Source organism: Hyperolius riggenbachi, chromosome 6 (assembly GCF_040937935.1).
Source record: "Hyperolius riggenbachi isolate aHypRig1 chromosome 6, aHypRig1.pri, whole genome shotgun sequence".
Classification (NCBI taxonomy): Eukaryota; Metazoa; Chordata; class Amphibia; order Anura; family Hyperoliidae; genus Hyperolius; species Hyperolius riggenbachi.
Window position 1 is genome coordinate 176,742,807 of NC_090651.1, and position 13,773 is coordinate 176,756,579.

Sequence of the window (13,773 nt, forward strand, 5' to 3'; positions counted from 1 at the left end):
ACGTTCTAACGTGAATTTATCTCGCGTACACGGACTGTTAATGCGCAAAAAAAATTGTGTTATCGCGCAAACGCAAACCGTTTTCACGATACATTTCGTGCGAAGCACTTTTCACAGCTTGTAAATGTTATCACTGCTATGTGAATCAAGCCCTATGACATAAAACTTGGAGAAGAGCTTAGGAGTACTCGTCAACAAGTAATCGTATTCAATGCCAAGCTGTTGCAGCTGTAGCAAATAACATTTTGGGATGCATTAAAAAGGGAAGTAAATACTAGGGGCTTGATTCACAAAACTGTGCCAAGTGTTAGCACGCTGTGAAAAGTGCTTCGCACAAAATTTCGTGTGATAACGGTTTTCACACGCAAAAATGTGCATTTGTGCGTTAACACGAATTTTTCGCACGTTAAATGGTCACGTTTGCGTGATAAATTCGCAATTGTTTTAGCGCGAAAATCTTTTTTTCATGTGAAAACGTGGTAAAACATGCGTGTGCTAACAGCCGTGCTAACAGTTAGCACTGTTTTGTGAATCAAGCCCTAGGGATGCTAGCATAATATTGCCCTGTTTAACTCTCTAGCAAAGCCACATCTGAATTATGGAATTCAGTTCTGGGCACCGCATTACAGGAAGGATATTGCAGTTTTAGAGCAGGTGCAGATATGAGCAACAAAAGGGATGGAAAGTCATTTACCAGGAAAGGTTAGATAAACTGGGCTTATTTAGTCCGGAGAAAAGATGCCTTAATTGACAAGTATAAACACATCAGAGGGCAATATAAAAGATTGGCAGATAAACCTTTTGTCCCTAGGCTTGTGCAAAGGACATGATCTGAAGGAAACCATTTTTAAACTCTACCCCAGGTTGGCCCTGCACCGTCGGGAACCGGGAGCCAGTGGCAAGGGACTTAGTGGCTGCTATGGGCTGGAGGAAGCCCCGGGTAACTAGCTGTCATTTTTTTTTCTAGCTCGAATAATCCCTTTAAGGGGGGCTTAGATGCTTTCCTTGCATTGAAAAATATCCATGGCTATAATTACTAGGTAATACGTGGTGATGTTGATCAAGGGATTTTACCAGATTGCCATCTGGAGTCGGGAAGGAATTTTTTCCCTTTTGGGGCCAATTGGAACATGCCTTGTATGGGTTTTTCACCTTCCTCTGGATCAACAGGGATACGTGAGGGTGCAGGCTAGTGTTGTACTTTATTTAGCCAAGAAATAGTGAGAGACAGCTTGGAAAAGCTTTTACTGCAGGAAAGTTCAAAAGGTTTTTTAGCACTGGTTTGTTTTACAGTTTAACAATTTGATTTAATTGCATTTAGCTTTTCATAGTGTAAAGATGTGTGGCCGCCTCTCCCTCCCGCTATCTGTCATCAAGCTGAGAGCTAGGCCTCTTGTGGTGCGTACATTGAATTTCACCACCCGGTCACTTTGGTGCAGGGAGAGCAGAATGACAGCTCACCCTGCTGCCGTTCATATTGCGGACGGCGTTAATTAGTACTACGCCTCCGAGTCGTAAAAACTCTGAGGGAGAAGTAATCGGGGTCCGGCTTTTATTATTATTATTATTATTATTATTATTATTATTATCTATCTATGGTGGCTCCCAGGTCAGGCGAAGCGAAGGGAAGAGTGCACGCCAAAACGACCTGCCTTGCTTGTGGTTGCTACCTGGTTCTGGATGATCCTAGTACCCATGGTTACTATAAGCAGTGCATGAATGAGCATGTGCCACCTTAAATTAGTCTGTGGGAGCTAGGACCAACTGCAACTAGGCAGCAGCGAGACGATTCTAGCTCCCTGCAAGATCAAAGGCTCTAGGAAGTGGGGAGACTAGCAGGAAACTACGGAACTATATATCAATTTTGTTGATGTTTCAAGCAGATCTTATTCGATCTCTCATCGAGCATCAGCATCTACCTTGTTTCTAGTGTATACAGAAAATCAGCCCTCTTGAAATACCAGTAGGTTCTTCCTAGGACCATTCACTCACCACTGACAAACAAGGTGTCCAAACAAACATTAGAAACAAACATAATGATCTGACTTTCTTTTATGGGACTGCGACTCTCATCCACCTGCATTATCTTCATGGGACTCTTTGTATGTTTCACAAGTTTCCCAGGAAGAAATTACAGTCAGATTAAGGCTGGGACCACACTTCTCAGTGCGATTTTTTGCACACTGTGCGCATTTGTCTGCATTTAAATGTGCCTGTTTTTCCAAAGTGGCTAATAAATGTCAATGGCAAAACACACACTATGTGTAATACTATGTTCCAAGAAGTATGTTTTTTTTCCTGCATGCAAAAATCACATTAAAGTGTAAACTAACACTGAAGAACACTGGTTTCCAGTTGTATTGTGATTTTGCATGCAGAAAAAAAGTTTTTTTTTATCAAATTAAAAATATACTTTTGTAATTGTATTAGTCTTCAATAAATCATTATTCTAACAATACATTAAAGTGTACCAGAGATGAGTGAAAAAAAAATCCATACATACCTGGGGCTTCCTCCAGCCTGATCGCTCTGTCGGTGCCGTCCTCTGCCTCCTGGATCTTCTGCAACGTGTCGTGGTATCTTCAGTCAGTTGATGTATGCGCAGTGTAGCTGCATGCGCTCCCCGTCTCACTCCTGCGGGCAGGAGAGTTTTGCGCCGTGCATGTGCAGTAAGCCCACGACTGGCCAAGATACCGGGACCCGCTGCCAGATGTGGAGGATGGTCCCGAGGGAGCGATCAAGCTGGAGAGGGCTGGAGGAAGCCCCAGGTATGATTTTTTTTTTCTCATCTCTGGTTTCAGTTAAAGTCACATAGACAAAGAACCACTTGGATGGTTACACGGATCATACCTTCACATTTTGGATCATTTTGGCAACTTCTACTTTTGTTTTTCCTTTCACAGACTTTCCATTCACACCGGTAATTTCATCTCCTGCTGCAATTGTTCCATCCAGTGCAGCAGGTGTATTGTCAAATACCTTCAGATAAAGAAAAGTCTTCATTACTTAAAATATCCGGTTAAGGCTACCATACACTCTTGGATACATCATAAATCAGGTAAACGATCGATTTCTAACTAATAGATTTATCATTTAATTGATTACCACCGTGATCCACCATTACCACCATTATCGGGCAGCACAGTGGCGTAGTGGTTAGCTCTCTCGCCTTGCAGCGCTGGGTCCCTGGTTCGAATCCCAGCCAGGGCACTATCTGCAAAGAGTTTGTATGTTCTCTCCGTGTCTGCATGGGTTTCCTCCGGGCACTCCGGTTTCCTCCCACATTCCAAAAACATACAGATAAGTTAATTGGCTCCCCCTAAAAATTGGCCATAGACTACAGTACTTACACTACATAATATAGACATATGGCAATGGTAGGGATTAGATTGTGAGCTCCTTTGAGGGACAGTTAGTGACTAGACTATATATATATATATATATATGTATGTATATATGTATATATGTATATATGTATATGTATGTATATATGTATATGTATGTATATATGTATATGTATGTATATATGTATATGTATGTATATATGTATATATGTATGTATATATGTATATGTATGTATATATGTGTATATATGTATATATGTATATATGTATATGTATGTATATATGTATATGTATGTATATATGTATATACAGTGGAGGAAATAATTATTTGACCTCTCACTGATTTTGTAAGTTTGTCCAATGACAAAGAAATGAAAAGTCTCAGAACAGCATCATTTCAATGGTAGGTTTATTTTAACAGTGGCAGATAGCACATCAAAAGGAAAATCGAAAAAATAACCTTAAATAAAAGATAGCAACTGATTTGCATTTTATTGAGGGAAATAAGTTTTTGAACCCTCTAACAATAAAAGACGTAATACTTAGTGGAAAAACCCTTGTTTGCAAGCACAGAGGTCAAACGTTTCTTGTAATTGATTACCAAGTTTGCACATATTTTAGGAGGAATGTTGGTCCACTCCTCTTTGCAGATCATCTCTAAATCCCTAAGGTTTCGAGGCTGTCTCTGTGCAACTCTGAGCTTGAGCTCCCTCCATAGGTTTTCTATTGGATTAAGGTCCGGAGACTGACTAGGCCACTCCATGACCTTAATTTGCTTCTTCTTGAGCCACTCCTTTGTTGCCTTTGCTGTATTTTTTGGGTCATTGTCGTGCTGGAACACCCATCCACGACCCATTTTCAGTTTCCTAGCAGAGGGAAGGAGGTTGTCGTTCAGGATTTCACGATACATGGCTCCGTCCATTTTCCCGTTAATGCGATTAAGTTGTCCTGTGCCCTTAGCAGAAAAAAACCCCCAAAGCAAAATGTTTCCACCTCCATGCTTGACGGTGGGGACGGTGTTTTGGGGGTCATAGGCAGCATTTTTCTTCCTCCAAACACAGCGAGTTGAGTTAATGCCAAAGAGCTCTATTTTGGTCTCATCAGACCACAGCACCTTCTCCCAGTCACTCACAGATTCATTCAGGTGTTCATTGGCAAACTTCAGACGGGCGTGCAACATCCATTGCGGTGTAATGTGTTTCCAATGGTTTTCTTGGTGACTGTGGTCCCTGCTAATTTGAGGTCATTCACTAACTCCTCCCGTGTAGTTCTAGGATGCTTTTTCACCTTTCTCAGAACCATTGACACCCCACGAGGTGAGATCTTGCGTGGAGCCCCAGAGCGAGGTCGATTGATGGTCATTTTGTGCTCCTTCCATTTTCGAACAATCGCACCAACAGTTGTCACCTTCTCTCCCAGCTTCTTGCTAATGGTTTTGTAGCCCATTCCAGCCTTGTGCAGGTCTACAATTTTGTCTCTGACATCCTTGGACAGCTCTTTAGTCTTTCCCATGTTGGAGAGTTTGGAGTCTGCTTGATTGATTGATTCTGTGGACAGGTGTCTTTTATACAGGTGACTAGTTAAGACAGGTGTCCTTAATGAGGGTGACTAATTGAGTAGAAGTGTCTAACCACTCTGTGGGAGCCAGAACTCTTAATGGTTGGTAGGGGTTCAAAAACTTATTTCCCTCAATTAAATGCAAATCAATTGCTATCTTTTATTTAAGGTTATTTTTTCGATTTTCCTTTTGATGTGCTATCTGCCACTGTTAAAATAAACCTACCATTGAAATGATACTGTTCTGAGACTTTTCATTTCATTGTCATTGGACAAACTTACAAAATCAGTGAGGGGTCAAATAATTATTTCCTCCACTATATATATATATATATATATATATATATATATATATATATATATATATATATATATATATATATATATATATATATATACATATATACATACATACATACATGTATATGTGTATATATGTGTATATATGTGTATATACACATACACACATACACACACACACATACATATACATACACATACATATATATATATACATATATATATATATACACACACACACACACACACACACACATATACATATATACATACATATGCATACACACTGTACAGCGCTGCGTAATATGTCGGCGCTATATAAATACTAAATAATAATAATAATCCACCCAATGGTCCATAGGATGCTGTCAAATTACATCTGACAGAATATCTATTGTAACACCATACCATTTGTTATGTACCACTTGATGCAGTATAAAGTTTATGTGTATAGCTCACTCGACTGGTCAATTCCCAAGTTACATACACTTGCATATAAAATCTACACTCAGAATTATTGCTTTTTCACTGACAATCCCTGGTCACAAAATCTGAAAAACAGCAAGTGTCTTCCCAGTTTGCAGTGGTTCGTACCTACAAAAAGTTGTCCAAAAAAAAGGACAACCTGTATAACAGCAACAGGGTCACCCAAGACTCAGATGAATGGTGAGATCCCACAGGAGTGCTACAGTAGCACAAGCTGCTGAAAAACATAATGCTGACTTATCAAAGAATGGTGTTAAAATACTCAGTGAATTGCTACACAATCAAAGTGCCCATTCTGAGTCTTGTCCTCTTCCAAAAATACCTATAATGGGCACAGAACCATCAGAACAGTAATGCAATGCCATGAAAGTAGGAAACCTGTGTGAGGGGTAATTTGCTGCCATCACTCTCCAGATTGAAACGAAGTGGAGAAACTTTAGAATAGCTATTATTCAAGGGAGTAAAAACGATTATTTGCAACCTAATTAGCCGATTGAGCACTTATAAAGATAAGACAGTGTGTCTCTTCTTGAGGACAGAGAGTTCTAGCATGGATCAGAATAATCAGGTAAAAAGGGCAAAAACTGGAACAATTAAATCAGTAGCTTTATTATAAAATTATACGCAAAAAATATACATTGAAACTGCCAAATAAATATATTGAACACAATACACAAATTTGATTTCTTTAATCTAAACACAATTTTGGCCCTGTTTGAGACTTCCTAAAATATAACTTTTAAATCATAATTTCATAAAAATCATCCTATAAAATACCAAATTCATTGTTTTATTAGCTTAACTTTATCCCTTTTTCCTTTTCCTTTCCAATACTTAGCTGGGCAGTATAATTTGTATTTCCCCCAGACCAATCATATATGAAAGTTAGTCAATTGGGGTTGCTGCCCTATGCTAAAGTACTAATACTAATAAGGTTCTACTCGCATATTGAAAAAACCCTCCACCAAAACCAACATGTTTCGGCTCATAAAAAATAGAGCCGTCATCAAGGCATAAATAAATAAAGTGCTAGGGTGCAAAGTGCATTGTAAGAGAACCACACAGCTATTTACAAAGACATAATCAAGGAAAATAACAAATGAGAGATGTGCTCTCAAGCTCAGTCAGCTATCGAATGAACGAGGTTAACCACCTCTCTTATATAGCCATAGGACTGGGTGGAACCAAATGTTTGATACCACCCATCCACCTTTGGGATTCCCATTGGTCCAATAGGTTGTCACTCACAATCCTCCAATCCCTATTGGGTTCTCCATCCTTCCCTATGTACTGAAATTACCTTATTTCTGCAACTCATGTACATCCTAAAATTTCACCATGAACAGCGCTTCCTCCCCGCAGAACAGAAGTCCTCAAGGCGCATCTCTGGAGATTAAAATCTCCCAGAACGCCGTCCTCGGCGATATACTCCATAGAGTTACATTGGGGCCACCCCATTGGTCCAACTCTACCATGTGACATAGCGCCATACGTCTTCTCCTCGTTCAGCGTATGGGAAGGATGCGGCTAGGTCATCCTCCCCTGACATATCCACCAATGCGTACAGGCGTACTAACATACGTATGATGGTTGTCATAGTTACGGCAGAAGCCAAATAGGCCGCACTTGTACCGGACGTCTCCGAGAGGCGTCTCTTCATATCTCCGTGTGCAGCATAGTTGTCATAGTAACGGAGGCAACCATATCTTCCGCATTTGAGATCCACATTTACCAAGATGCATCTCAGCATGTGTTATTAATGACATGTTACTTATCAAACTCCCATTATTAATTCCTCTCATATTTATTCCCCACCTACAAAGATCAAGCAGTTCATCTACTGTAAACAAGATAAACCTAGGTTATTAGATCATTTATATTAAAGAGTCTGAAGCGAGAATAAATCTTGCTTCAGACCTCATAGATAGCAGGGGCACATGTGCCCCTGCTAAACCGCCACTATCCCGCAGCTTAAAGGGGAACTTCAGCCTAAACAAACATACTGTCATTAAGTTACATTAGTTATGTTAATTAGAATAGGTAGGTAATATAATTTTTTCCCCACCCTGTTTTAAAAGAACAGGCAATTGTTTGTGATTCATGGGGGCTGCCATCTTTGTCATGGTGGCAGCCATCTTTTTTGCTGAAAGGAGGTGAAAAGGAGCAGGAGACACAGTTCTAACTGTCCTGTGTCCTGATAACCCCTCCCAGCTGCACACGCTAGGCTTCAAATGTCAAATTCAAAATGTAAAAAAAAAAATTTTGCACCAAAACAGCAGAACGAGAGCAACAACATCAGAAATCCCATCATGCTTTGCACAGCATCAGGGAAAAAAAGCCCGGGCAGTTTTATTTTTAGTCCGGAGGTTCACTTTAACGGGGGTCCCTTCACCCCCAAATCCCCTCGTTTCAGCGGGGGAGCGCTTCCTGGTTGGGGCAGGGCTAACCGCCGCAGCCCTGCCCCACGCGCGTCTGTCAGCGCGTATCTCCGCCTCTCCCCCGCCCCTCTCAGTCTTCCTTCACTGAGAGGGGCGGGGGAGAGGCGGCGATGCGCCGCTGATAGACGCGACTGGCCGTTAGCCCTGCCTCCAGGAGCGACCAAGTCTGCGACCAAGTGTCGCAGTGGGGGGTTTTGGGGTGAAGGGACCCCCGTTTAGCAGTTCTATAGCGGCGGTTTAGCAGGGGCACACGTGCCCCTGCTAACTATGAGCTCTGAAGCAAGATTTATTCTCGCTTCAGAGTCTCTTTAAACCCACTTATCAGTATTTATTCATAGTGAGAATTTACATGAACTTAACAAGGAATATATATATATATATATATATATATATATATATATATATATATATATATATATATATATATATATATATATATATATATATATATATATATATATATATGGGCTATTGGCTCAAAGTGTGGTGACGTCACCTCCCGGACTCTGCGTGTTACACTTGCTGAAGCGGAAGTCCGTGTGTAGCCTGGAACGGAGCGATCCTGCAGCGAGTTGCCGGCTGGGACTCTTGGAAGGATAAACATCTGAAGACGTGTGCACCTTCCTCCGTCCTCCTCCCTCTTGAGAGAAGCAAGGAATCGACACTAACTAGTGTGGGAACTGTAAGTTAGCTGCTGTGGCAGCAGAAGAATCATTTTTACAAATCTACAAGGAGAGACTTGTTTGTATTGATAAGGAACGTGGAAACACTACCTATACATATGGTCTGAACCAAAAGTAGCTCATTTGTTTTAAGAAAGCCTTTACAGTGATTGAAGTATTAACAGAGATTGAAGTAGAAAAAGTTTTTTAACAAGCACGTGCAAGGTTTTTATATGCATGCATATGGTTTTTTGTTGGTTGAGAGATCCAGGCAAGCGTTCCTGGGACCTTTTTGACGCGTCCGGGTTTTTTCTTCTGGAGTAAGGCCAAATTTACTATATGTGTGGTTTAACTTGATTGTAAGTTTTATTAAATAGGTATTAAATAGTGCATTTCAATTTGTATGCAGTGGCACATGAGTTTTATTGTATAATTTTATGGTATATAGAGACGGATCCTATATTAACTTTTGCTGCCAATTCAGAATATATTCACTAGCGCCACAATCGTTCTGACTAATTATAAATATATATATATATATATATATATATATATATATATATATATATATATATATATATATATATATATATCTTATTAGAGGAAACCACAGGTGCACCTACTAGGGAACTTGGAGTACAAATACATCTTGTCTCCACAATGTTATAACTAAGCACTTAAGTAGTTGGCAAATTATCATTAATTATTGCAGATACATGCTGTACCCGGAAAAGATTTGCACACAAATGTATTACTTATTAGATATATATCCATATATAAACACTATGAAAAAATTGTTAGAGATGAAATTTAAGGACGGGGAGGATAGGAATTTATGGAGTAGACGGAAATTCAAATGGGCTGCTTCATATACACATCGGTGGAAAATATTTTGAAAAAATTCACTGAGGAGAGAACATATGGGGAGGCGACCACTCCACCCCTGGGGAATCTTCATATAAAGGGAGTATAGGTAAAGCCCCCATTAACCTCCCTGGCGGTTTATTTATTTTGCCAGGGAGGCTGCAATGTGGTTTTTTTTTTAATTAAAAAAAAAATATTTCATGCAGCCAACTGAAAGTTGGCTGCATGAAAGCCCACTAGAGGGCGCTCCTGATGCGTACTTTCGATCGCCTCCGGCAATCGAAAGTAACAAGATAGGCCGCAATGAGCGGCCTATCTTGTTTTGCTTTCCTCGTCGCCATGGCGACGAGCGGAGTGACGTCATGGACGTCAGTCGACGTCCTGACGTCAGAGCCGCCCGATCCAGCCCCTAGCGCCGGCCGGAACTGTTTGTTCCGGCTGCGCTGGGCTCGGGCGGCTGGGGGGACCCTCTTTCGCCGCTGCACGCGGCGGATCGCCGCGGAGCGGCGGCGATCGGGCAGCACACGCGGCTGGCAAAGTGCCAGCTGCGTGTGCTGCTTTTTACAGAACCGAAATCGGCCCAGCAGGGCCTGAGCGGCGACCTCCGGCGGCATACCCCGAGCTCAGCTCAGGATTGCCGCCAAGGAGGTTAAGTCCTCTGGGACTCATAGTTCCTAACCGATAAATCCATTTAGCCTCTAATTGGCGTAATTTCAAGTCTAAATTTCCACCTCTTGGTCCCATCTTCCATTGTTGTAAAACAAAGAATTTAACACAATTTACATTGCCATCATGATATTCCCTGAAATGTCTAGATATCGGGGTGTCCTTTGGATTTCTTATATTTCCCAGATGTTCTAGAATTCTCTGCTTCACCTGTCTTGTTGTTTCACCGATGTATACCATTGGGCATGGGCATTCTATACCATAAACTACCCCCTCCGTTTCACAGTTAAAGAAGTCCAAAATTTGGTGCACTCTACCATCCTTGGGGGCCGTGAAATCTTTACAGACTTTAACGTTTGGGCAAGCTTTACAGCGACCGCATTTATACATGCCCTTCAGTGGCCTCTCCAGCCATGTCTTTTTAGATAGCTTATTTGTTATCGGTAAAAAGGAGTGGACCAGTTGGTCCCTAATATTCTGTCCTCTCCTATAAGTAAAAAGAGGGGTATTTGAAAGGATCTCTTTTAGTTGTGGGTCCAGTTTAAGAACTGTCCAATGTTTATTAACTATCCTCTTTATTTCTTCTGACTCCTGCGAGTAGGTACTGATGATTTGCATATTTTTCCCATTTAAATAGTCCTGTTTTTCTCTTGGTACTAATTCCTCTCTTTTCAAGTCTCTCACTTTGTTGTAAGCTTCATCGATTACGTAAGTGGGGTATCCCCTCTCTCTAAACCTCTTTGACAGTGTCAAACATTCTTCCCTAAAATCCTCATCCTTTGAACAGTTCCTACGTGCCCTAATATATTGTCCTTTATGGATACCTTTCTTAAGTGGGTGTAATGATCCGCTCAGCTGCCTGCGCAGGCAGGCAGTTTTTTGACCACTGTTCAGGTCTGCCTTCTGCAGGTCTCTGGAAGAGAGACCTTTTGTCAGTTTTGCAGCTTGCTGCTGCTGAGGAATTTGCATACGTTTGTCATGCAAATTGGCTAGCCACATCCTCTGGAGATTTGTACTATAAATACCATGTGATATCACAGACCTGGGCTGGTCATAAGGGTTAGTCCTGTGAAACACTCCTGGAGTGTCAGCCTTGCTTATTGTTTGAAGATTAGCTTAGAGTAATTCCTGGGACTGCACTAAGCAGGTTCCCTAGTGCAGTTAGGATTGCATATCTGTTTTGTTTGTCTGTTGCGATTGTCCTGTCCCAGCGGTGGTCGACAGGAAGTCGTTCTGATCTTTGTTCTTGGAGTATAGCTGGAGCAGCGGTTGCTACCAGCTATCTCATCTGATCTGTCTTGCCTGGATCGCACTCGCCTTGCGCTAGTGCTGTGGATCCGTCTGATCTCCATCTCTCTTGCTGTACTTGGATCGCACTTGCTCTGGTGGAAAGAGCAGTGGATCGTATCTCTCACTTATTCCTGTTTTCGTGTATCTGTCTTGTCTGCTACGAACACTTGCTGGAGGCTCGGTGAGGTAACCGTTAAGCAAGCGCTCGCATCCTCTATTTCACGTTTGTCTGACGGTAGTTAGGCGTGCTTGTCTCTGTTGTGCTTATCACGCGGAGACCGCGCAGAAAACGCGTTTGCTGTTGCGAATGAGTGCGGTGTTCGCGTTTAGTTAGCGTTTGTTATTTTCCTTATCTTCTCATTGTATGATTTGCTGTGCCTTTGCTACTCTCCTGCTCTGCCTTGCTGTAGCCTTGTGTCACCTTTGGCAATCGCCTCTCTCGCGATTGCGTTCCTACTTCATATCTGCTGTTTGTGTGTGCACCGTCGCGGGTTGGCGACTAGATTAGAGCACATACATACATACATTCTATCCCAGTGCTCATTCTCTTTCGCAATCACTTCTTTTGCGATTGCGTTCTCGCTTGGTTTCCTCTGTTGTGTGTCCGCCGTCGCAGGTTGGCGGCTAGATTGGTGGACATACATACATTCCTCATCTGTGCTTATTCGGTCTTGTGTCGCTGTTAGCAACCGCCATCTCTGGCGATTGCCTTCTCACCTTATCTTCCTGGTTGTGTGTTCGCCGTCGCAGGGTGGCGACTCGATTGGTGGACACACATACCCTCTGTCGCTTTGGTCTCTCTCTTTCAGGGCTATCTTGCCCTGCGTTTCTTCCCTTCGTGCAATTCCTGTCTGGCGTCTGTGGCAGGGCAGAGCAGCTGTTCCTCTGCACTCCACAGCTCCACCTGCCGACGGGAGTTTCCCACTACAGGTGCATTGCACCTTTTGCTGGGTTCCCTCAAATTATACGCTTGTGGAGGATTTCCGCAGTGTCAGCGCACGTCTTGTGCGCTGATCACGGAGAGAATTCCACAATCGTTACAGTGGGACAGGATGATGGCTCTCCCATGAAAGGAGAGAATTCGGAGATGTCGATTTGCGATAGATTTTTGTTTCGAGACTCCCAGATTCTGACTTACTTATTTCCACATCTAGGAAACTCAAGGATCTTTTATTGATCTCAAAAAGTAAAGAACATACTTATCTCGTTTCGACTCAAGCACTGTACAAACAACAAACTTTGCCCTGGAGCCGTCCCACAAAACAAAGACGTCGTCTATGAAACGGCCCCAAAACAATATACAGGACGTGTATTCCGCCCATCTCTGCCTTAAGAACCACAGTATCCTCCAGGGCTGTGGAGTCGGAGTCGTGGAGTCGGAGTCGTGGAGTCGGGCAATTTTGGGTGCCTGGAGTCGGAGTCGGGAAAAAATGCTCCGACTCCGACTCCTAATGAATTTGTAACTGTAATTAAAATAGAAAATATGATAAAATGTTCTATTTCTCAGATAATAGTCATTAAAAATAATGTAGATATACAGTAATAGCTGTGCTTAGTCCACAAAAATGAAATAAACCAATCAAAATTAGTTACTTGTGCTGCTTCAATAAAGCAGTCCCCGTATTTTTAAGGTCAGATATACATATCTGATTGTGACTGTATATATGATGAGTACACAGGAATCTCTTATATATACTAAATAACATCTATGCTGTAAGAATAAAGCCTGATGTGTAGCTGTGTCACTAATAGAGATGGTCAATGAGATGGAAATAATTCTGCACTGATGCTGATTTATGCAAATGTATGCACTGAAATCAAATAATTTGATATGTTATTAAAATTTGGTTTGGTGACTACAAATTAAAGGGTACCTGAGACGGATGAAAAGTAAAGTTTTATACATACCTGGGGCTTCCTCCAGCCCCCTTCAGGCTAATCAGTCCCTCACTGTCCTCCACCACCCGGATCTTCTGCTATGAGTCCTGGTAATTCAGCCAGTCAGCGCAGTCCGGCCGCATGCCACTCCCACAGCCAGGAACATTCTGCACCTGCGCAATAGTGCTGCACAGGTGTAGTATGCTCCTAGCGGTGGAGTGTGTTCATGCGCACTACGCCAGACTGGCTCAAGTACCTGGACTCATAGCAGAAGATCCAGGTGGTGGA

General features: G+C 42.0%; 1 protein-coding gene across 1 annotated transcript in view; it reads right to left on the reverse strand.

Annotated features, from left to right (window-relative positions):
* The window catches only part of LOC137521242 (PRKCA-binding protein), a 319,567-nt gene that overhangs the window by 159,369 nt on the left and 146,425 nt on the right, over positions 1-13,773 (reverse strand). Inside the window, exon 4 of the mRNA XM_068240229.1 lies at positions 2,851-2,979. Coding sequence (XP_068096330.1) covers positions 2,851-2,979 — 129 coding nt within the window. The remainder of the gene's footprint in view (positions 1-2,850; positions 2,980-13,773) is intronic.